The sequence below is a fragment of the Cryphonectria parasitica genome (assembly GCF_011745365.1).
Source record: "Cryphonectria parasitica EP155 unplaced genomic scaffold M406scaffold_1, whole genome shotgun sequence".
Taxonomy (NCBI): Eukaryota; Fungi; Ascomycota; class Sordariomycetes; order Diaporthales; family Cryphonectriaceae; genus Cryphonectria; species Cryphonectria parasitica.
Genome location: NW_024468909.1, coordinates 5,745,529 through 5,768,639, shown reverse-complemented (window position 1 = coordinate 5,768,639; position 23,111 = coordinate 5,745,529). Strand labels below are relative to the sequence as shown.

At 54.1% G+C, this 23,111-nt stretch overlaps 7 protein-coding genes across 7 annotated transcripts; 2 read left to right on the top strand and 5 right to left on the bottom strand.

The window, feature by feature from the left end:
- Positions 1-607: 607 nt before the first annotated feature.
- Positions 608-3,718, bottom strand: M406DRAFT_248879 (uncharacterized protein; the record flags this gene model as incomplete). Its single annotated transcript, XM_040916569.1, has 6 exons — positions 608-1,352; positions 1,418-2,654; positions 2,707-3,021; positions 3,110-3,207; positions 3,297-3,424; positions 3,506-3,718. 6 exons carry the CDS (start codon positions 3,716-3,718, stop codon positions 608-610), a joined length of 2,736 nt encoding a protein of 911 aa, XP_040781913.1.
- Positions 3,719-7,209: 3,491 nt separating this feature from the next.
- On the bottom strand, positions 7,210-7,956 carry M406DRAFT_326362 (uncharacterized protein; the record flags this gene model as incomplete). Its single annotated transcript, XM_040920078.1, has 4 exons — positions 7,210-7,390; positions 7,464-7,483; positions 7,551-7,722; positions 7,856-7,956. The coding sequence occupies 4 exons, from the start codon at positions 7,954-7,956 to the stop codon at positions 7,210-7,212; spliced, it is 474 nt and encodes a 157-aa protein (XP_040781912.1).
- A 2,497-nt stretch (positions 7,957-10,453) lies between these two features.
- M406DRAFT_326361 (uncharacterized protein) lies at positions 10,454-11,011 on the bottom strand (the record flags this gene model as incomplete). The annotated part of the gene is made up of 1 exon (XM_040920077.1): positions 10,454-11,011. One exon carries the CDS (start codon positions 11,009-11,011, stop codon positions 10,454-10,456), a length of 558 nt encoding a protein of 185 aa, XP_040781911.1.
- Positions 11,012-11,183: 172 nt separating this feature from the next.
- Positions 11,184-12,216, top strand: M406DRAFT_326360 (uncharacterized protein; the record flags this gene model as incomplete). Its single annotated transcript, XM_040920076.1, has 5 exons — positions 11,184-11,473; positions 11,507-11,606; positions 11,690-11,881; positions 11,974-12,164; positions 12,195-12,216. The coding sequence occupies 5 exons, from the start codon at positions 11,184-11,186 to the stop codon at positions 12,214-12,216; spliced, it is 795 nt and encodes a 264-aa protein (XP_040781910.1).
- Positions 12,217-16,459: 4,243 nt separating this feature from the next.
- M406DRAFT_237374 (uncharacterized protein) lies at positions 16,460-18,563 on the top strand (the record flags this gene model as incomplete). The annotated part of the gene is made up of 4 exons (XM_040916060.1): positions 16,460-16,795; positions 16,869-17,718; positions 17,821-18,234; positions 18,355-18,563. Coding segments are annotated over 4 exons (1,809 nt in total), but the record flags the coding sequence as incomplete, so codon positions are not given.
- Positions 18,564-18,928: 365 nt separating this feature from the next.
- Positions 18,929-19,997, bottom strand: M406DRAFT_101052 (uncharacterized protein). The gene has a single exon (XM_040914939.1). It carries the CDS (start codon positions 19,578-19,580, stop codon positions 19,371-19,373), a length of 210 nt encoding a protein of 69 aa, XP_040781908.1. The 5' UTR covers positions 19,581-19,997; the 3' UTR covers positions 18,929-19,370.
- Positions 19,998-20,081: 84 nt separating this feature from the next.
- Positions 20,082-21,597, bottom strand: M406DRAFT_105569 (uncharacterized protein; the record flags this gene model as incomplete). Its single annotated transcript, XM_040915154.1, has 2 exons — positions 20,219-21,597; positions 20,082-20,153 (listed from the first exon to the last, which is right to left on the bottom strand). Exons 1-2 carry the CDS (start codon positions 21,179-21,181, stop codon positions 20,082-20,084), a joined length of 1,035 nt encoding a protein of 344 aa, XP_040781907.1. The 5' UTR covers positions 21,182-21,597.
- Positions 21,598-23,111: the final 1,514 nt, after the last annotated feature.

Here is a 23,111-nt window from a genome sequence, read left to right as displayed (position 1 = left end):
GGACTGTGAGTTGATCAAGAGAGAGAAAGAGAGGACGTTTCGAAACTGGGCGAGAGTGGACTCTGATGTCCCCGTGCCCATTTGATTCTGGCGTTGCGGCTCTTCCGGAGGTGGTTCGAGCAGCTTTCGCAAGGCGAGCTCGCCTGCAGAAGTCACTTTTCCAGCTAGTGAGTCCGAGCATCATAGACGGATCATGACTAAGCCGGAGGCACAGGTCCCTCTAATCCCGGCACTACTAAACACTTCACTGGTCTGTCCTAATTTTCATATGCTGCATTCCATAACCTCAATCGTTTTGGCTTCGGTACAGAGTATGAAAAGGCGAGAAGTAATCAAATTCAAAGAGAATGTGGCACAGTCAATGATTTGTATATGCACATATGTAGATAATTATTACTCTTTATTTTGTCTCAAGAAAACAGCTTCCAGCATGTGAAGTTGACAGCCGAGTACGGCTGCTGAGTGCGACCTCGTGCTTTTATTCCCATGCCGCCAAACCAAGCCAACCATACAAGAAGTGAGAGAGGAAGCCTACTTTCTCCCTTACATTCTGATGCGAACCAAGAGAACCGCTCAAACGCCGCATTAGAGTACCTACTTATCTCTCTCACCTGCTTCCATCAAAATTACCATTTTCAACACTCGGGTACGCGCCGCCACTCATCTCCGCCCAGTCCCAGTCGAAACTCATAGGCAACGAGTATAAGTCCTGCGGTATGAGCGGTTGTTGGAAGCCCTGGTTTGGAGCTGGCGGAGACTGCAGCGGCTGTGGTGGTAGGTTGTCAAGCTGTCCGAATCCAGTCAAATCTGCGAATGATGTGAATTCCATCGGCTCGCCAGCGCCGAAGTCGGTGCTCCATCCAGGAGGAGCGCTGCCTGGCGAGGGGCTGAGGCTGTTGGCGGTTAGCGGGCTGAAGTCCGCTCCTTCGCCGCGATTTGGAGGAGATAAGTGTTCCAGATTCTGGCGAGGCGTTGTTGTGTTCACCGCCATCGGACGGGGTGTTTGCGAAGATGTGGACGGAACAGGAGACCTGCCAGCTGTAGCCGTCGGCCGCGCGTTCGAGCTGCTTGACTTGCTGGCCTGTGATTGTTCTGCATTCTTCCGCTTCCGACGACCAGCGTTGTCCTTCTCTGCCTTCTCGATCATGACCTTGCTGATGCGCTCAAACTCTGAGCAGATTCCGAGCATTCGGTGCACACCTCCGGTCTCGACTTCCTGTCCTAATGCGGACAAAAAGGTGACTACCATGCCTAGCAATCTGGTATCGGACCGCGCTCGGGGATCGAGGGGATTTTGTAATATGTTACCAAACAAGGTCACAAGCGCAGAGACAGGGAAATAGAGCACCATCCTACTCATGTTAGTGCTTTTCTGTGGAGGGGGTAAAAGCATCTGCAGGGCGTGGGCCAGACTTACCAGACAACTGACGAGTCGCCTTCGGGTATATACTTGAGCAACGATATGGTTGCCCTGGCGGCGGAGGTACACAGGGCCGCTGAGTTGAAGACTCTAGGGTTTAGAGGCTTTGCGTTCAGCCCCTGGATGGCAAAGTTAGACAGCCGGCTGGTCCAGTATCCGCGGTGGATAGACATCCGGTGTATCGTCGTCAGGCAGTTGTAGTATGTGAAATGCAGCATGACAACGTGCAAGATCAAGGGCGTATGGGATGCTTGTATCTCGTTCTCGGGCCGGTACTCGATAGGCATCCGGTCCTTCCAATCCTCAAGCTCTTGATCCAGTTCGCCGATGGTCTGCAGAAGTTCTCCGTCTGTCTGCTTGGTGGCTTTCGTCGCGTACAACTTTTTGTAGACTTTACTCTCGATCAGGGCCAACTCGCACATGACGCGGAACAGATTCATCTTCCCCTTGCCATCGGCCAGAGGAATGTTGCCGATGTTGTCTTCGGGATCAGGATCCGGAAGGTCGACGTTCATATCGTCGTCATCTTGTGCGAATGGTCGACCCGATCGAAGGCAGAGGTCCTTGTCCAACATGTAGCCAATCCAGAAGACCCTTTTCCTCTGCTCAATCTCAATCGGGTTGAGATTGAAGCCCGTCCCCCGCTTGTGCAGTCCGATGTTGTGTGAGAGACGGATAGCAGTGCCGACAAGTAATGTTGACGGCTGTGGATTGGGTGTGCCCTGCATGAACAGTGCCATCCCCAACAGAGCTTGGACGCTCAGCAGGTCAGTATTGCGCATGGACAACTCGGAAAAGACGGCCATGGCGTTCTTCATATAGCCCCAGGCCTTCTCGTCCTCCTCTGCCGGTACCAAGTTGCTCATTACCCGTAGCCGGTGCGCGATCGCGAACGCAACGTTCAAGCTAGCCCACCATCCAGAGCCAGCATAGGGATCCTTTGAGTACTGCCTCTCCACCAGGTGCATGAAAGTGGGGCGGTGAAACAGCGGGAACATGCAGTTGAAATTATCGAAATAATCGTTGAGAAGCGACATGGCCTCGTGCTTCGGAGGGAGCGGAAGGAAGACGGGTCGCTGGAACAGATCAGCAAACACCTCTGGCTTCCAGTTGTTCCACTTGTGGTCATCCATGGAGACATGAGAGATCATCTGCTGAAAAGATTTGTCGCCCGTCTTTTCGTTCACCCACTGGATACCTTTGGGCGAGAAGATGGAGAAGCCCGACGAAGAGCCTACCAGCTGGTCAGCAATCATCGAGTGTCCGGAGCCAGCGGCGCAACCTACCTATATATCGAGTCTCGCCGGAAGTGTTGGTGACAAGTGAGCACATCATCTCGGACAGGGCTTCTACCTCTTCTTCATCCTCCTCTTTCTTCTGAAGGTCCACGGATGCGCGCTTCTCTTCCTTGAGAGGCTCAGGGGAGGTGATGGAGCTCTGGGGCGTCGATGCACCGCCTTCATGACCCGAGGCAGCCTGCGACGGGGAGGTGGGGTTTGACTGGGCAGCCTGTGAGGCTTGCCTTGACTCCTGCTTCTTCTCGGCGAGCTTCTTTTCCAACGTGCCCAAGTCGGTTGCACCATCGTCCTCACCAAGTAGGCCTGATAGGCATGGTCAGTGCGCCATTCGTACGAGGCCGAGAGCACCGGCAGTGGACACCGGATGACGCGGACGAAGGCCACGAAAGACGAGAGAGAGAGAGGAGAAAAGAGGAAGCCATACCTGAGAGTCGCAAGAGGCTCTCCATGCGAACAAGGCGGTTCTCGAGACCTTCGATGTATTTTGCGCTGCACAGGATTATGAGCTTGCTGTCTGTCATGCTGCCACCTCGGTCGAGGGCGTACAGGCCGCCCTCTGGCTGGAGACGAGAACTCACCCCTTGGGCGGATTTCTCTTCTTCTCGACCTGCGTGAAGACGCATTCCGTCTTGTAATTGATACAATGCGTGCATGCTGGCATCTTCCCGTCACACTTGATCTTCTTCTTTCTGCACATGTCGCAAGCCTGCGTGACAAGGGAAATTGAAATTATTCGTCAGCGGCCATGGGCTTTGTCCGAGGGTACTGGGGTTACCAGGTCACTCACCCGTGCAATCCTCCTCCTCTTGGCCTCGTTGGCATCGTCGAGCAGGGCATTTGGGTCGCCAAACATCTGGGCCGTGAGCTCTGGGGGCAGGTGCTGCATTGGCATGCTATGGTAGCTTTCTGGACCGAAAATCTGAGGTGGCTGGTTCATGAGCGGCGGCGGTGGTGGCTGAGCCATGGCCGGCATCTGGAAGCCAGCGATGTGGTGGTCCATGGTGGGCAGAACAGAGAGACACGGCAGAGTAGAGCAGTGCAGAGCAGGAAAATGATTTCCAATCCTTCCAGGCTCGGTCCCCTGGCGAGGTACAGGCCTTATAGATGCACTCTGAGGCAATCGTCGGTGATCGGAATCGCGTTCGAGGTTAAAGAGGTCTTGAAGCTGTCGTATGCGCCCGCCTGCGGTAGCAAGGGCCGGTGTCGCGGTAAGGTGGCGGGTTGGAAAGTGGTTGTCGTGGTTGTGAGTTGGGACGGGTCGGGTCTGGTCTATGATGGTGACGTTGGATTGGATTTAGGTGTAAGTGCTGCTTCAGTGGTGGGCAAGAGGCGCAGATGGAACCGGCAGGACAGTGGCTAGTGGGTACTTGTTGCAGATTCAAGGCCCCAGCATCACCCACGCGGGAGAGAAGAAACGCCAAGCACCCCCCCCAGTTAGGAAACCACCACTACCAACTATGCGGCAGCAGATGCACGCAGTGATAGTGAGGGCAAGGGCGAGGGCGAGGGCGAGGGAGGGGTAAGGTACCTGTATGGGTAGCGCTGATCAGGGGAGGCGAGCCTGGACTGAATGATGAAGAGACTTGTGCCACCAGCGGGCTGGTACCATAGTACTTGTTCTTGTCTCGTCGTGTTCTAGTCAACGTGCTGCCATGCTGCCAACTTCCCCTTCCCTGGCAGATGGTACTTATTCCCACACCTTTCCCCCCCACCAACCTCGTGAGGCCTTGCTCTTCCAGGCATGGCGGCCGTCTCAAATCGCTAAGGCCCCTTGGCTGACTCGGACTTAAAGCTGGCAGATGGGTCCGTAAACCCGCCACAACGTTCCTGCGGCGTGAACGAATACTTCCAGGCCCTCCCCCTTCAAAGACCTTCTGGAAGAGCGAAATGTTCAATATCATCAGGTGGTGTAGTGTCAAGACACTGATGTCTAATCTGCCATAATTCCAAGATGGTCGGAGGAATGAGAAATGGGAACGAGACGTGGGATTTAGAGGACGAGTGTGAAGAGAGGAATGCGGGGTTAAGTCATGGCCAAGTCCTCCTACGCCTTTTACTGAGGTTGTTTAAAGTACATCACAGTACAAGCTCCGTTAAGTGAGACCTTAGAGAGGCAACTTTGACTTGGCAAGAGAAGGCTAGAGTTGCGGATCTCCTCTTCTACCCGCAGCGATCTATTCATCACCAGCTTGCCAACGCTATTAATGCTCGGTATAGTGTCACCCTCCCCTCCCCCTCGGAAAAAGAAGTGGTGCACGTCCCGCACTTTCTCAAAAAGTTTCCAGCTTGCTCATATGCAATCTAGTTAGTGAAAGGTAGGCCAAGCATATCAGACATCAACCTCGGGACAGATTGAGATGAAAATACTCTACCACTAATCACAACATTCGTCAAACCCTGAATCCAATGGGTAAACATGCTGAGAATCCGGGAGTCGACTTCTATCCCTCGCACTCTCTGCTTGGCTCATGACTTCTCATTCTAGCACCACTCAATCAAAACAACTAAGTAAATCACGCCATGGGCTCCAGAGCGTCAGACCCACCAAACGCCAGCGCCATCATGTGAAAGGCCTTCGAGGATCACACAAAACTGGCAGTGCCTGGCACAACGGAGGCAGCCTAACCGCCCAAACACCCCATTCATGCAATGAAACATTCGCCGCATAGAGCGTTCCGGCCAATTCTCGGGGCAGATTTGGTTAGAGAAGGGAAGGAGAGAGAAAGCAGACATTTGACTATTTACCTTGTACAGCAGAGTCCATTGATCTGTGGCTGCCGATTCGGCCCAAGACGATTGTCCGCCGGTGGACGAATTCGTTTCATGAGCATTTCCCATAGACACTTGAAGAAATGTAAGCTATAACCGCCCTCCCTGAGTGGAGATCGAGTGGCTATAATTTTTCCATGTACCCTTACACAGTGACGGTCCTTGTCCACTGGGAGGTGCAGCCGACGATACTACTGCTTTCCTGATGTCGCCGCCCGCTGGTTCGCCGTGTCACCGACGAATGCCAGGGTCGATGACAAATTAACCTTTTATGGCCGCCGTCCAGAACTTCGTCTGCGAACTAACAGCTCCAGCTGGTCCGGGGCTGAAGCTGCAGTGCATGAGTGGTTCGGCACGCTGTCCCGTTGCAATCTCGGGCTCAGATTCAGAAGGCCCCCCTCCGCCTGTTACTGAGCGGGCATAATGCAGCCACAATTTATTCTCTCTCTCTCTCCCCCCCCCCCCCTCTCTCTCTTTTAAAATAAAATTGAAATAGAGTTCACATGCTGTAAATCACCCAGGAAGGGTGTCAACACCTGACTCTCTCGCCAAGCTACTATTTGCTCGCCAACCGCTAATTTCTTGGGGGCCGTGTTCCGGCCGTCCAGATTGTCAAAAATCAAGTGGGTTTCAATGCATTAGGTCTTGCAGATTGTTACTGTGCCTGCATGACTGAATCGGGGAGGCAGTGCATCGTGACAGATGTCGTATGACGGGGGGAAGAGGAGCCAGTCCTCCGTCTCTCCGGTTTGAAGGGACCAGCCGGGGCCGTCATGCCTGGAGCATGTGGCATCAGGGGTCTGTCTGTAGGTCTACGCCTCATCCTTCCAATGCGTACCATGCTCTCTGTCTGATGTTGAGAAAGATAGAGAAGAAGACAAAGAAGAAGAAAAAATACAAAAATGGGAGAAGGAGAAGGGCAAGGGGATGGGATAAAGAAGAAAAAGGAGAAAAATACTTCAACCTCCTCAAAAAGGTCGATACTATGGTGAACCTCAAGCAGGCTAGCCAGCCTTCATCACGATGCACTCCTTGAACCAAAATCAAATAGTGTGAAAACTTGCGCCGACTACACCACCACCATCGTCACAACGAATCCAGGATGCTGTCAGCAGCGTCTAGCTCGTATTCGCGAGAAGAGACCAACACTGCCCCCCCATCCTTGAAGTCGCGACGCACGAGCTCGCATATTTTGTTTCAACCCCAACCATGACTACCAACCAACCAACCCAGTCACCTGGAATCCATCCAAAAAAGCTTGATCTAACGACACAGACGAACTGTATAACCAGTACTACCGTAGGTAAGGTCATGAATTTTTCTAACGGCCCACAAACAGAATCATTATTTGTCACTGGACCACCAGTGCCCCTCTTTCACTTGACGTCTGTGCAAGCGCCCGAATGCCCGCACCACCCTCCCCTCCCCCCAGGCTAAGAACCGTTTCACGTCTGTCTCAAGAGCCTCAACTCAACGTCTACGCCAAGTGCGCACGCACTTTATTGGCTAGGGGGCACAGTCTTGCGCAGCCTCATTCTCCTCAAATGTCCGTTCGCGAGGGTCCATCATGGAGGCATCAGAGCTGGATGTGAGCGAGCTCTTGGTTTTGCCAAGGGTTCTTCATACATTATCCTGCCCAACGCCTCATGAAGAATCATCCCTGGCACCCCTCATCCTCCTAACGCCAAACTCATGATCTCGTGATCATTATGCGCATCTCTCTTACAAATCATCGGGTGTAGCCATTCTGACCTTGTGCTCGGCACGTCTCTGGAGCTCCCGCTGAATGAGGTCGAGCCATGCCTCAAGATCTGATACCGTACGGACCCGCGCATTTTCACAAGTCAATACGCCAACTTTGCGCTCCTCCTCCTTGTGCTCCTGCTTCCGCTTCTTGCAAGTTCTTTGCAGCTCGAGATCTGTCTCTGTCAACCACGATTCCTCAAATTGACTTGCTCATACTTGTTTGTCCTTACCCTTGCGACTTGAACAGCTGCTACCGCGGCCAGAGTAGTAACAGTTGAGACAAGCCCCCTTGAGGCGCTCATTCTCAACCACAATACACTCATAAGCGGACCTCGGGACTGATGGGCAGTACAGTTGATGCAGGATGTCTTGTTCTTTTTCTCGGCGTACAGGTAGAGTGTGATCGCGTAAACGCGTGATACGCGGTTAAGATCGAAGCTGGCAGGCTTGGGCTCTCCCTTCTCGTAAATTACTTTGGGTTTCCACAGCCTGATAACAGTCAGCATTATTAGTAGCCTTAGTTAGATCTCATTGTTTTTTGTTTTTTTTCTTCCCTGAAAACCTGGTGCGTAACTACTGTACCTGAGTCTAGGAGCAGGCGCGCAGGTGGTTGACAAGCCACGCAGTCTCTTGCACCTCGTCCACGCAGCTGTCCCATTCCTCGAGGGCAAGGGGGAGAGGTTTACCCTCGAAGAGGAACTTGTTCTGTGGCTGGGGAGGCATGATGCCGATAATGACGAGTACTTGAAGCCAGAAAGAGTACGGGTAGCTGGTAATGGACCCAACTCGATCAAGCGCGTTCGAGAAGTTGAAGATGGGAAGAGGGTTGAAAAGGAAATAGAGGTGGACATGACGTTAAGTTAAGTTCAACGAAAATTCGAGTCTTGATACGTCGTATCACTAAAAGTAACTTGTGACTATCGTACCGCCAATATCGCGGGAGACACTCGCATTTGCATCCAGCAAGATGTATCAATGAGGCTATTTTTTCTCCCTTCCTCCTTTTTTTCCTAGGTCAGGCTCTGGTGTTGGTGATGAATCACTGTGAAGAGGCATGTCATTGTCAGTTTCTCAGCAATGCCTAGGGGAGGGCTCGGGAGTGTCTGCTTCATCCCCACCCCCCTCCCAGCAGGCCCGGCAGGAGGCTTCTCGGAACAGTCATCGACGCACTCGAGCATCCTCTAGAAGACCACTTGGGCTGGGATGAAGAATCAACAGAAGATCCTCCTATAGAAGCCGTGGAAATTTCCTATATTGCCTTCTTTCATGGGAAAACGTTAGAGCTTGTCCTGGCTCGGTGCTTGGCCGTTATGTGTGTATATTGAGTGATGAGTATCATTTAGTTCACCCCGTATAATTTTTCCTTCTTCTCTTTCTGCACACCCATTCTTGATTCCTTCCTCCCCAAACAACCATTTGTCAGGTTTCCGACCGTGCCTTGGATGGTGTGGAGTGGTCTTTCGTCGTCGTCAAGATTCGGTCGATGTTGAAGCAGGCAATCGGGCTGGCAAGACACTTTCCTCAGAGCAGTGCTCAACCCAAGCATGGAAGCCTCAACACGTGTAGGTAAAGGGGATATCTACAGTGTGTAAAGGATGTCGAAAGGGTCACACCCAGACAGGGCGGAACCAAGGCCCAAGGCCATACCCTCAAACCCTTCACGCGCGGCTACCATTCAGAACAGCCCCTCCAGCAGATATGACCTGTTGAGAGCCTGCTGCACCCACGCGCTGCCCTGAGCGCGCCTGCCACCTGGTCACGTATTTACCGGACCCCAACAGGCGATGGGACCAAGTCTACGACTTCGTCCAAGCCATGACCTGCTGTGCACGCGGGGCCGCAACGCAACCTCCGTCGCCGCCGCCCCCAACATGCAACACTGAGGCCTCGAGCGGCTGTCCAGGCACTCGCCCAAGCCCTCAAGCCAGCTCACTGGGGCCAGCTGAGGGAGGTGAAGAATTGGAGAGACCCGATTGCCACCTTGCGTACCATCCCGTGGTCCTTGTTATCGGCCGAGTGGTGCCGGAGGGTGGGAAGGAGGTAATATTGGGGCCTACGCCTTGGAAAGAAAGGAGCCTACCTAGGAAACGACAGGCGAGGCAATCTCCCGCATCCTGTAGGCAGGAATGGAGACATGATGCCATCACTCTCAAACGTCGTACGGGCGGCTACTTTGATCCTCTTCAACGTCGTAGGCCAAGGAGTATGGTGAGCAGTGCTCCAACTGCACCAAAACCATACAAAGCTGTGACTCAAGCGTAGGAAAAGGAAAGGAGACAAAGAGAGGGGGGGGGGGAGGGGAGGGAGAAAGGAAAAAGGGGGGAAAGAGGAGGACGAGGACCTGGATGTACGACGTCGTACATTATCTTCTTATTAAAAATATCATCCTCGGCTCGCGACAAACGCCCTGGCCAGATGGCTTGTGCGTACACCTTGACTTCATCGTAAGGAGTGTGGACTTCGTGTGGAGCAAAGTGTTCTTTGTCATCTCGCGTATTGAGGGGAGGGAAGAGGAGGGGGGGAAACGAACTCCTGAGCAGTCCAATCCTCACCCCCAGGGCATCTTTGGTGGGGACCTATTGAGGGAGGCTGCGAGCACACTTGAGGTGTCAGGGATGAGGCTGATTACAACAAACACAAAGAACAAGAACCCGAAGGCAAGAGGCCATTAGCAGGAAGTTTCCATGCAGGAAAAGCAAGGGTAGAGGTCGGTCCCTCACCGGACCCTGCTCACCAGGAAATGTGATTCGCCGCTATTGTGTAAAGATTATGTACACAGACTCACACGAGGGTGAGTCTGCCATTTGCTCTTACAAAGCCCCATCGTTGTTTTCCCCCCTACCCTCAAATCAATGACCTGGCCGAGGCACAGACCAGGCTGCAAATCCTGACCTTCAAATCTCTCTTCCTCCTTTTTCTCTCTCTGCTCCATACAGTGTCCGATCGTCGTAAGTGCCCCCTAGAAATGGTATCCAAGATGATGAAAGCAAAAGAACGCCAACGCTAGAGAGCGCCCTCGGACACACATCAAGCTGCGCCTCGCCCCAATAATAAAAGAAGAAAAAAAGAAGAAGAAAGACTAGGTTTCAAAACATTAGAAAATATGGTGTGGTGTATATGTTCTGGTCATGTACAGGACACAAGGAAACAAGAATGGCAGTCAAGGTGTTGTGAGGTGTCGTCAAGAGATGGAATAAACGCTGGGGCTGAAGCACCAGCATCAAGAAACATGCTCGGTGAATCTGCCCGAACCGCGAGAGTCGCGTGATGCCGCGCCGTCGCGGGAGTAGTCCTGAGGAGCAAGTGTCCTGCCCACGGCATCGCGAGAGAAGCCTTCGCTGTGAAGGGTCTGGCCAAGCGCGTCCGGAGAAGGGAACGTCGAGCTGCGAGGTAAGGTGGGCGAGTCGATACTGCTCGGAGTCTGGCTGGTGACGGGGGTCCTCCGTGGGCCTGGATGCATGGTCATGATACCAGATTCAGGTCGCATCGGAGAGCCAAGAGTCAGCGGGGTATGGTTCGGGTCGAAGACGGCCATCGAGTCGCGGTAGACTGACGCCGACACGTCGCTGCCCTGACTGTTCCTATCATTGCGGGGGTCCGTATACCCATCACCGCCGTACTGGAGCACAGGAGGCAGCTTTCTTCCAGACACCCGGACGAAGCCTCGCTCGGCCATTTCCGGACCGGATCCGGCTCGTTCCCGAGAAGTGCGCCTGCCTGCCAAGGCCGCGATAGACGCACCAACTGAGTGCTGCTGCTGGGCTGGCCGCTGCTGCATAGTGCCATATGCGCCGCTACCGTCATCGTTTCCGGGTGTAGGAGCGGGACCTATGGCCCTTGCGGCCGCGGCAGCCCCATCGTCTTCACCCGACAGCTTGAGGTGACACCAGCCGGATTTCTTCATACGCAAGATCATGAAAGCCAATCCGACCAGCAGCGCAATGCCCGCTATGCCACCAAAAATCCCTCCTACGACCTCGCTGGTCTGTGTGGGCACGCCGCTGCTGCTGGAAGACCCCGAGGACGCCGATGTGGAGGTGGAAGAGGAGGTGCCCGCGGAAGCAGTAGAAGCGCCCGACCCGTCGCCTCCGCCCAGACTATACGTGGCAGAAGCTGATTCGGCCGCGGACGACCATCCTGTGGATGACGAGTCTGAAAGGCTACTCCATGCTGAAGAGGAGCTCGAGGCGTGGGCCGAGGTTGAGCTGATTGTCGAGCTTGCAAATGTGGTCGAGGCGAGGTAGGAGGATGGCGAGGACGATGCAGACCCCAGCGAGCTGGGAACTGTGGAGCTCGAGGTTGTGTTCAACGAAGAAATTGGTGTCGATAGTGATGGTGATGATGACAGAAGAGAGGAGGAGGAAGCGAACGAAGTAAGAGATGCTAGAGGAAGGTCAGCTCTATGAATATTCACCCCGGTGGGATCAGTTCGTGGGCCGACTCACAAGTTGTCGAGTTAGAAGTGGAGCTGAGGGTAGAGAAGGATGACGACGACAGCGGCGACGACGATGATGATATGTGCGTTAAGGACAATGCTGCTGGTATCGATGTGGTCGCCGCAGAGGAGGACAGGCCGGTCTCAGAAGAAGAAGACCCCGTCACTGTCTCAGACGACGAGGTCGCCGTCGCAGAGTCGGCATCAGAGGAGGTAGTAGCAGCGGCCTTGTTGGCAACATCAAGCGTGCTGATAGTCGAGCCCGTCTCGGCATCTACCAGTTGGGTCTGTGAGTCCCCAGCCAGGGTCTGTGCCGAGAGAGTCGCACCGGCGCCATTGATGATTTGGACGACGCTGACGGTCTGCACGACCTCGGTGATGGTGGTATCCCGGGAATCCAGGACTGCTGCTGCTGCTGCGGCGGCGGTGTCGGCCCTGCGATTGTGGAACTCCTCATGAGAATGAGCGTGGGCGTCGCTGTGAGCCTTGCGGTTGTGTAAGTGTGAGTGACGGTGGACGTGGTCAGTCTTACGGGCCTGAAAGAGTGAAGACCCGTATAATAAGTTAGTCATCGCGCTGGGCGGTTAAGAAGCCACGGTGCCTCCTCTAGCAGACAGACAAGGGGTGTAGAGTCTGTGCGGGCCGGCAGCGAGTGGACCTCTGGATCCCCTCTCCAAGAGGGGGAGTCGGGGGGAAAAAAGAGAGAAATGAGCGTGTAGGACGAGGGATTGGATGCTGGCGCTGCGCGGGGCAGGTAGATCAGCATGGGTTTCCCGTATCGGTAGGGTCGAGAGAAGGTCCGCGGTTCCGACTAGGGGTGGATTGGACCAGACGACGGAGGCAACGCTATCGATGCAAGGCGCAGCAGCGCACGGCTACCACTATGAAAGGAGCGACTGTGAAGCCTGACAGCAGTGGCGGCAGCACGGCAGCGGAGCGAGCCTGAAAACGCTTATCGAAAGCTTGTTGGATGGATATACTGAAAAGAGCGATTGGTTGGTGCCAGGACCATTGCCCAGCGTGTGCTTGTGCTCGGGCGGTGCGACTGCGATTGGTTGGCGCAGGCCTGTGTGTGTTTGGGAAAAAGGACTGGACGGAGTCGGCAGCAATATGAGATGGTCGATGAAACGAGAGACGTGATATCACAATCGGTAGTGATGTCGACGTCGACCTATCTCCTCTGGTACTGGACTCGCAAGGTTGTTGGGGTGGTGATCAAGGCCGCGGACCCGCCTAGCTCATTGTTGTCGTTCGTTCGTTCGGTTTTGTTCAAGAGGAACCTGTTGTCTTAACTCCAACCTGCGTGGCAGCGCTCTGAGAATCGTAATCGAAATCGGGAACCGGAGGGTCTTCTTGCTGTTTCTCGGCCTTGTCTTTATTTGAAATCTCTTGTATTGTCTCTCTTCCTCTTCTTTCTCAGCTCTCGCAACCGCTCCTCATGGTCGATCCAAGTGATGAGGTCAACCACGCGTGGGAACGTGCCTCACGATCACTCTTGATGGGAAGGGTGGTGAAGTGGAAGGGAAGGGGAAAGGAAGGGGGGGGGAGGAAAGAGGAGAAGAAAGACGGGATAAGGTAGGTAGGATAAGGAAGAGAGAGGAAGAAAGAAAGAGGGTTACGAAGTAGAGTTAAAATTGGATAGGAAGCACCCGACATCAAAGTACAAGGCGGTCGCTAGAGCCGACATTGGGCGATGGGGGCATATGGAACGGTTTAGTGGATCAAGGTCGCCAGCCCGCTGTGGGTGTTGTCGTGTGGGCGGGTTGTGGGAAGGAGGTTGGGGGGGGGTTGGAAGGCAGAACATGAGCAAGCAAGCATAGGATCCTTCCTTTCCTCAGCAGGTCCAGCGTCTATGCCCTCACCAGCATCGTTCTGCGAAGCAGTTGCAGGTGCAGTGAAATGCAATTCAGAAGGAAATGAGGGTGTCGTGCGTAGTATCGACTCCGCAAAGTACGTCTTCATCTCATTTCGCTACTTTCCCAAAGTGGACGCCCACGCACCAACCCCACTGCTCGTCCCATCCTGATTGGCGGAGTAGGCCCCTGTACGGCTCGTGGATGGCCCCGCTGGTGCATCTATCCTTGTTGGCTCATGCCCCCCCTTCTGTGACAGTCCTGGCATGTACCCGTAGCCACATTACCGGAGTGTGGTGATGGCGTGCTGGGCCGGGGGTGTCCCCTGCCATACTACGTGCCATAGCACATTCATTGTACTATGGTAGGGTCACCTCAGGCCATTCAAGACCACCGGCCGCTCGCCTGACCGACCGACCAACCAACCAAACCAGCTGCACCTCTTTCTTTTTTGGAGGGGGCAGTCCCCTGGATCAGGCCCTGGCCCCCATCGATCGTTTCTCTGATCGTGGCCAGGATCAACCCGGGGGCCCCAGACAACCTTGAAGACTATCACACGACGCGAGTGGTCACCTTTTTTGAGATGACGCCAATTTTGTAAGATGATAAAGTCTCTCATTAGGAGGCTGGAAAGCCAGTTATGACGAGTTCTGAAGCCTCCCACTGATCAGCACTCTTGCACTCTCTATTGTCATTAGTAGTCGAGAAGCACGACAACCCCTTTCACCATTTATTACTTGTGCCTGGGACTGGGTTGAGCCCATTGTACTACTACTATACTACTAGCATCCTACCATAGTATGCACCACGGTTTGTGCCGCTCACGGTCGGTGGGGTACGTACCCTGGTACTATGGTAGTACATCAGATCTATGCTGCAGATGGCGCGGCGCCAGAGAGCAGGACAGGCCAATCCTGGTGTAGCAGACTTCTCGTATTCACTGCGGTTTGAGGCCCGCCACGGGTCCTCCTCTAGCCCCAGTGTAGGCCCCTGTGTTGTGTGTGCCTCCTCTTTGGCCGTTCCAGGTGACCGGACCAACTCTCAACTACTGGTTGCTAGGATTTGGGATCGTGCAGCTCGTTGCTGCGCGTAAGCGAACTCTGGTCCCCTTCCCCTACTGGTCCTATTGAAGAAGGTGCCCTGTCTCCTGGGCCTCGTCGTTGCCCACCGTCGTCCACTCAGTCCAGCCAGCGGCAGCGGCAGCGGCAGCGGCGCGGCAGCAACAGGCCCTCATCTCGGTCGCACAAAGGAAAGTAAGAAAAAGGATTGAGCTGTCTGAACCATGGACAATTTGTCGGGCATTACTGGCCACAAGGCTCTAGGAATGCTGCCGTCGTCGTTGCCCGCCCCCCGCCCCCCGCCCCCCGAGAAGTCAATCACGTGTGGTGGCATCCGCGGTTTGTGTGATATATTGTACCATAGTAGTATGTCGAGCATCGGAGCTTCGGACTGTTTGGGGTCCTTCGTGTCGTGTGTAGTATCAGGGGATCCAGACACGAATCCAAATGGTTGGCACACCAGATCCCAATCAAGACGTCGTTTTTGTTTCAAGCGTACAGAAATATCCACACCCTGGCACCGTTCTGACATGGGCCAGTTGTATCGGGATTCGGCAAGGTCTGAATAACTGTTTGTTTGGTCTTGACTTTTGATTCCATTCTTTCCGTTCTTTAAGTCACCATGGATCAAAAGTCCTTTTCGCAAGGATTGACCATCAGAAGGGGACTTGTGAATTGTCAGTACACAGTAGAATTTTGGTTTCCTCTTTTTTTTGTTTCCTTTTTTTTTTTTTTTTCTCAACCCAGAAAGCTATAGCACCCATTTCGGGATCAACTACTTGGTACGGTAAAGTCTGTCTGTCATCCACAGTAGATCTCATTACATGACCCCTGCTAATGCGTTCATTCATTCCTTCACGGCCACCACGGTCGGATCCTAGATTGTCTGCGGTTTCGCACCAAGTATCATCACCAGACTTGATCATGACCAGTATCATGTAGCCCTCAATCTTCACCATTCTTTACATTCAAAAGGACCATCCATACATATAATGCACAGGCCCTTCCCCCATGTCCTTCCCCTATCTTTTCCCTGTAGATATGTGAAGTCAAGTAAAGCAAACTGTGCCAATAAGCAAAGGCTTTACCATGTATTTAATAGTTTATTCATCGATCGACCTGACGGTAATCAGCGCCGTGGAGCTGGGGTGGTACTAATAATGTCCATCCCAACTCCAGTGATGGATCCCAGGAGGGTGGGTCGTCTAATGCAGGAACAGCACCCAACCTCACCAATGGCGAGTGCGAGTTGATGACCCACTACAAAGAGGAGGCGCTACCAAGTCCTACCAAAGAGAAAACAGGGAGGGGGGGAAGAAAAAAAAAAGAGTGGCCAGACCGCATGGCACAATAGCAAACGAACACAGGCTCCTGCAGCACCCTGCGGGGCTCGGCAGCGCCTGGCAACTGGCACCTGGCACACAACTGGGCAGGACCTTGGCGGGCAGCTTCACTGCTGAGAGCAGTAGCAGCAACCTTTCGACCAAACAACCCCACCCTCCAATCTACTCGTCGCCAAGCATATGCTCTTCACTTAGGACCCCAAAGGCCATGTGAACTGGTTTACTAGCAATTGCTGGGCCAGACGTTAATCTCTCTGCCCAAGACCCTTACCACAACATTTCTTCTTTGGTTCTCGCGCGGGCCACTCTTTGAGACAACACCACTCACTACGGTGTGACGTCATGGGCCAGCCTCCAGGTGCTGCTGATCCTCCTTCCCACCTTCCTCCTCCTCCTCCAGGCCCGCCACCGTCCTCGCCGCCGCCGCCATGGTCTCCTCCGCTTGTCTCACCCGATCCGGACGGCCAGACGTGGCAGTCTCCCGGCCCCGGTGGCTCCGGTTCCCTTTACCCGCAGTACGCCTGGCACACCGGAACAGACCCGCGGTCGTCCAGCACACACTCGCTAGTGCCCTCATTCCACGGCGATGACGACCGGAGGACCTTACTGGTCGTCTATATCCATGGGTTCATGGGCGACAACACTTCGTTCCAGTCCTTCCCGGCCCACGTCCACGCCTACCTGAAGGCGATGCTGGCAGGCTCCCATGTCATCCACACCAAGATCTACCCACGCTACAAGACCTACAAGGCCATCGATATCGCCAGGGATAACTTCAGCAGGTGGCTTGAGCCTCACGAGTCCGAGACCACTGATGTCGTTCTTGTCGGCCACTCCATGGGGGGCCTGCTGGCTGCTGATGTGGCTCTGATGGTAGGAGAGGCCCTGCATCCAGACGAGACTTGAATCGGGATCAGCTGCTAAGAATATATACAAATACACGCAGCCCTCACTAAATCCCGTGTACGGGCACCCATTAAAGCACCGGATCTTGGGGACTGTCTCCTTGGATGCGCCACTGCTGGGCCTGCACCCTGGCATCATCAAGTCTGGCATAGCAAGCCTCTTCCGCAAGGCCCCAGACCCCCCAGGAAAAGGCCAGGACCCTGCAGAAGGCTTGGCTTCCCAGAACGCATCGGGTTCCATGAGCACGCTGAGCTTCTCGACGGATGGTGCGAGCTCGTCAGGGATGATCTCGACAACGCCCCTGACAGCCACCTCCTCTGACTCAACAAGGCCGGATCCAACCTACAATCCACCTTTCTTCAACGACGTGCAATTTGTCGACAGAGGCTGGTGGAGGAACGTGGCACACTTTGCAAAAAAGCACTACTCAGAAGGACTCTTCTCCTCCACGTACCAACACCTGCTTTCCCACCTCGAGTTCGGTGCCTGCCTCGCCGACTACTCGGCGCTCAACAGCAGGTACAACAGGCTCCGCCAGCTCGAGGACGTTGATGAATTGAACTCGGGAGGCCAAGGAGCGCAGAGGAAGGCGAGGGTCCGTTTCATTAACTATTACACCGTGTCGACTGGCATACCCAAGAAGCCACTACCGACGCCAAAACGCGCCCAAACACACCTGCGGCCAGAACTGCCTGAATTTCAGCAGTCAACCCATAATAGCTCTGGAGCATCCACACCGCGGATCTCTATCGAGGACTATAGCGATGGGGAGAGGCCGCAGACGATGCAGCTCTTGGATCCCGTGCCGGAGCCTGACAGCGAACCTGAGCAGGCTACAGAAGCGACTGGGCCAGCGCCAACGGAAGATGACAGCAAGGGGAAGACAATTGGTTTCCTAGGCGAAGGGAAAGACACGGCCAACGGTGACCTGGGCCATGAGGGTGGCGGAAATGGAACAGCCTCAGCCTTGGCGGTATCACAGACCGAGGAAGCCTTCGCTGCCGACGACCCGAATAACGATCTACCAGCGATACCAGCTCTACCCGAGCCACCAGAGGTTCCTGACTTGGAGCGGTACACAGACAAGGACGCTAGAAAACAAGCAGAAAAGGAGTACAAGCGGTTGCAGAAGACGTACAACACAGCCCTCAAGGATCGCGAGAAGGCCCTGAAGGAGAGGCAGAAACTGGTTGAGAAGCGACGCAAGAAGGCCCAGAAAGATGCTGAGAAGCGACACAAGGAAGAAGAAAAGCGCCGCAAGGAAGAGGCAAAGCGGCTCGCCAAAGAACAGGAAGGGCAGGATGAGGCCGGGCAGGTCGCCAGCCAGGCACAGGCACAGGCACTGCAGAGGCAGCTTACCGAGCTGGCGTTGCGCGATGAGCTGCCGGGCGACGGCGGCGGCAGCAGTAGTAGCCCCCCTTCCCTGTCACCCCAGACCACCCGCGACTCCCTCTCCTCTCCACCCCCGTACAGGACGAGGGCAGCGGCGGGGTCCCAGGCTACCCCCACGGGCGGGAAGGGACAAGGGAAGCTCCACAAATTCTGCATGGTCCCTCCAAAGACCAAGAGCGGCGTCCGGGACTCGTGCTGGGTCCAGGTGTACATGGAGGGCGTGGACGAGGTCGGTGCACACTGCGGGCTGTTCTTTCCGGGACCGCACTACGAAAAGCTCGTGGGCGACGTCGGGTCGAGAATTGTCGGCTGGGTGCATGATGATATGTCTTTGAGGGCTATACGAGCTCTAGACTGACCGTCCCACCTGGATGGGACTTGAAAATTTTCCGCCAATGTACAAACGAGGCGAAATTTTTTTTCCTTGCTTTTTTTCTTGTCGTTGTTCTCTTATGAGCATGAATGATAGGTACACATGAAGATGAGCCAAAGCCGAAGAGGGGGGGGGGGGGGCGCATTTGTCTTTCGATTCTCTTTTCTTCTCCTTATGATGTAGATTCTCTAGACCAGAGCGACAGGCGCGTTACTGAAGAATAGGACACGGAGAGAGAAGTACATCTGCTGCGTAGATACCCATAAACGTGACAAATCAACATCCAGTCAATCAAGGAATCACGAGCGGCGCAGTCATGCTCCCATGGCTTTTTTCACACAATGTGGTTTGCATTCAATCTATGCCTAGGGGGGAAGAGAGAATTCTATCTCGGTTCGGCCGGGTCCTCTTCCTCCTCTACCCCTTCGGAAAACCATCAAAGCAACTGTGCAGATAATCACTAAGAGCACGTCAAGAACCAGAAGAACCAGTTCCAATTTCCTCCCATACGCCAATCAGTCTGGCAACCAAGCAAGGCGGGGGAGAGGGAGGGAGAGAAAAAAGCACATAGGCACCAGCCAAACGTGAGGCAGCAAGAGTCCTTTTGTCTTCTGCAAGGCTCACGCCACTCGCACGGCACACACTAAGCACTGTGAATACTCGTGACGTGAGAAGGATGGAAGAGGGGGGTAAAAAAGAAAATCACCGATGCGTGCCTGCCACGCCTGCCACGCCTGCCACACCCTCATGCCCAAGTCCATACATATATAGCCCATCTCATGGAGACCCTCGGCAGCCAATGAACCCATATGGCAAAAAAATAAAAGCAGATTGCCGCAAAGTAAAGGAAAACAAACCAACTCCTGAACGCCATGCTTTTCGTTTTAGAAATTCAGAATGCAGTAGGGAGGTCAACAAAGTTCTTATCCTTCGCGCAACCATGCCTTTAAGCAGTGGTGCCAAACTCGTGGGGACCCTCCCAGTCATTATTACCGTCAAACCGCGCTGCTTAACTTGCACGCACGACCCATAAGACAACCCTCTCTATCAATGTCTTTCTTTCGTCCTCGTTATACGTGTGATGTACCACATGGGGGCTCATCGACACTCTGTTATCCCTCTGGCAAAGTACTAAAGGTACGCGAGTTAATTCTCTCCCATCAGCGTGTGAAATCGCGAGGAAGAGAGGCAACGGGTCAGTCGGTCGCTCCGAGCTGTTGTGTGCAGCGTAAGGGCCATTCCATTGTCAAAACCCCCCTTCGTTCCGTAACGGTCATCGAGTGATGTAGTCTTTGCATGCTTGCTTGCCTGCTTGCTTGGCTGGTCAGTCGTGAGACTCGGTCGGCCGGCTTCTTGGCGCAATCGAATGCTTCGTCCATGGTTCAAGCCAACGCAGGAGAACCTGCGAGCCCCTTTCGGGTGTATCGGCTTGTGATACGACTTGGACGACAGCCGATCAGCTGCCGTCGTCGACTCGAAGTCGGTCGTTCAGGCACCCAACATGCCAGGGCCGGCGTGGCCAAACATCTGGCGGGGTGTACCAACGCGGGACGGAGCAGTCTGTAGCGTGTCAGCACATCATGTGACGATACAAGAATGTAGGCGGAGGTTGAGGCTCTAAGCACCTTCTTTTTCCGCTTGGTGCCCTCCCCTTCACCGGTCGAGTAGCCCGTATCAGCGCCCGTCTCATCGTCCTGGAAGCCATCGCCGTAGCCCTCAAAGCTATTGTCACCATAGCTTCTCTTCTTGCCGGCCCTGCGCGGCCGAGCAGCGTCCTGGACCCCGGGTGTCTGGCCCTTGAGCCGAGGAGCAGTGCCACCGCTGGCAGGGTGCAAGGGAGTGCCAGGCGCAGTCACCTTTGGGGTGCCCCTAGCGCCGCGGTCCCCTGCGAAGTCAGCCAGGACCGATGAGTCCCACTTGTCCTTGGCTATAGGACCTCGGATCATGGTGGTGGCCTTGGGTAGAGCCCGTTGCACTTCGGGCTTTAGGCCATTTTCAATCTCCTGCGCCTTCTCGAACAGCACATGCCACTCCTCGGGAGGGCAGTCAATCAAGCTCAGGAACCCATCACGGTCGTTGGGCTCCTTCTTCACGGCGTCAAAGTGTCCTGTTAGCCCGAGCTTCTTAATCTGGCCCTTGTAGGTCTTGCGCATAGCATTCTTTGTTCCATCGGGCAGGACCCGAGCGACCTCTCCCGCAATGCCGGTCAGGCCATACACTTCGAAGAGATCCTCCGAGAGGATTGGCTGCCTCGGCGTCCAAGTCCTCTGGAGAAGCAGATACTTCTCGCCGACATCCTCGTGGATCGCCTGCATGCTGGGCATGCCGTCATCGATGTGCACCCTCTTCTCGCGATCCTGCTCGCCCGTGTCACCCTGCTCCCGCTTGCGCTTCTGGGGAGAATCTTCACCCATGATGACGTCGTGGTTAGATTCGGAGGGAAGGCCGCTGCCATTTACGCTGTGGGCGGGGGTGGGCAGCGCGGTCGTGAAGGATGACATGGTGCTCTGGACACTCGAGGCAGGGTCCACAGTGCTGGGAGAAAGTTGTGACGGGCTCTGCGGCGTCTGAGGATGAAGTGATGACATGTTGTCTCGCAGAAGCAGTCCCCGTCGACCGTCGGGTCAAGGATGGCTGGCGTTCGAACGGGCCCGCTGGTGATGGACGTTTCCTCCTCGCGGTGGAAATATCGCGTGGTGAGAGCCTCGGCAATGAGCAAGGGCAGGCCGGCGTGCGACAGAGACAGCGCGACGAGACAGCCGGTGAGGCTGCTGCCGTAGGTGTGTCACTCTAGACTCGAGGGGGAGCGACGGTGCGATGGAGAATGATTGTGCTGGCGAGGCGGCTGCCGGTGGTGACGAGGAGCGTTGTAAGATTGAAAGGGTGGGTATGGAGCCTGTGACGAGTCGCGCTTTCTAGCGGCGTCGGTCGCTGGGCTGGCTCGAGTTGTCCGACATGCACCACAAAAATCCGTGAAGGGTCGAAAAGGCGATGTCGCGATTCGATTTCTCGTGGTCTTGACCGTGTGCGCAGCGGCGTGTGCGTGTGGTCGGATGGGTCGCTCGACTGCGTGTGGGATGTTGTCAAGGGGAAGGAAAGGCGGCAAGGGAAGTTGGGTTGATGGGTGGAGAATTCAAGGCAGGTCGGGAGTCCAGTCCAGCCCAGTCCGGTCTGGCAGTGCACGGACCTCTTCAGCCTCTCCCACGCCCTCTGCTGGATGAGTAAGTGGTTTGTACCAAAGTACCCGCTGCTCACGTAAGGAAGGTCAGCAGCACAACAAGTAGTACTTGGTAAAGCACTGCTGTTGCCCCTGCTTGCTTCTGCCAGTACTGTCAACCTATTTGTATCCTTTTTTTTTTTTTTTTTTGTAGTGAGACTTTGTTTCCTCAATATTGTTCCAAGTCGACATCCATCAAATAAGAAGTAAAGAAGTAGGCACTGAAAGAAGGTTGAGAGGGAAGTGACGATGAAAATGAAATATAAAGAAGGGAGATAGAGAGATAGAGGGACATAGGAAGAGAGATTTCGAGCAGAGCCCCCTACCTTGTCCGTTGGAAACTGGGATCAGCCACATTCTCAACGCCAGCCAAAATATCCATTATAGAACAAAGCACAAGCAAGATTCACAAAGAGGACCTGGAGTCAATCGTCTCAGAAAATACCACACCTACCCCAAAAGATATGAATGCCATTATAGTGAGCAACGGAAGGGAAGAAACGGGGATAGAAATACTTAAGCTGTGGTCACAGGTACACACACAGAGAGGGTAAGAGATGTTTGTTGTTGTAGGAGGAGGGGGAGGGAAAATGGTAGCTGAAAACTTGTGGGCAGCAACACCTTTTATATTTGGAAAGGGACTTTATGTAGAGGCTTACTTTATCCAGCATACTTCTCTAGAACTAGAAAATAATTAAGAGCGAAGAGGAGGAATGATGATCAGAATATGACCCCAGCTTCACACCTAGACTTATGTCAAGTTACGAGTTGATTTTTAGCCTACCACTAAATTGCCTAGCTTTAGCAGCTATTTCTATTAACCATGTTGAAGTTGGCTTTGGATCATGACAACATCAGAATCCCGAGTGCTTCTCTGTTTTCTCAGGGGCCATGACAGGTGGAAAGTTTGGATATCGAAATGGCCATATGGTCTCCCAGGGAGACTTCAGATCACATATTAAGTAAGTAGACAAGCTGACATGTCATCCTTTTGTGACGAGCCTTGTGGCTCTTGTAGGATCCCCTCGTCCCATTGGGCATAACACAACTGAAAACTCCTGCCCCTAGATTTCAAGAATACTGTGTACATTTCTCGTCCAATACCCCCATCGCTCTGTGAGACATATTTACATATATATCAGCTGTATCACTCCTAGGGGCCTGTTGATAGTCATCTGCAGATTCATTACATCAACCTTGACACAGTCGTGGCCCGACGCGATGAACAGGCCTCAAATACAAGATCGTCTGTGTTTGCCCTGCGGCAGCTATCCGCTTCGACTGTATGCGCGCCTCGACTC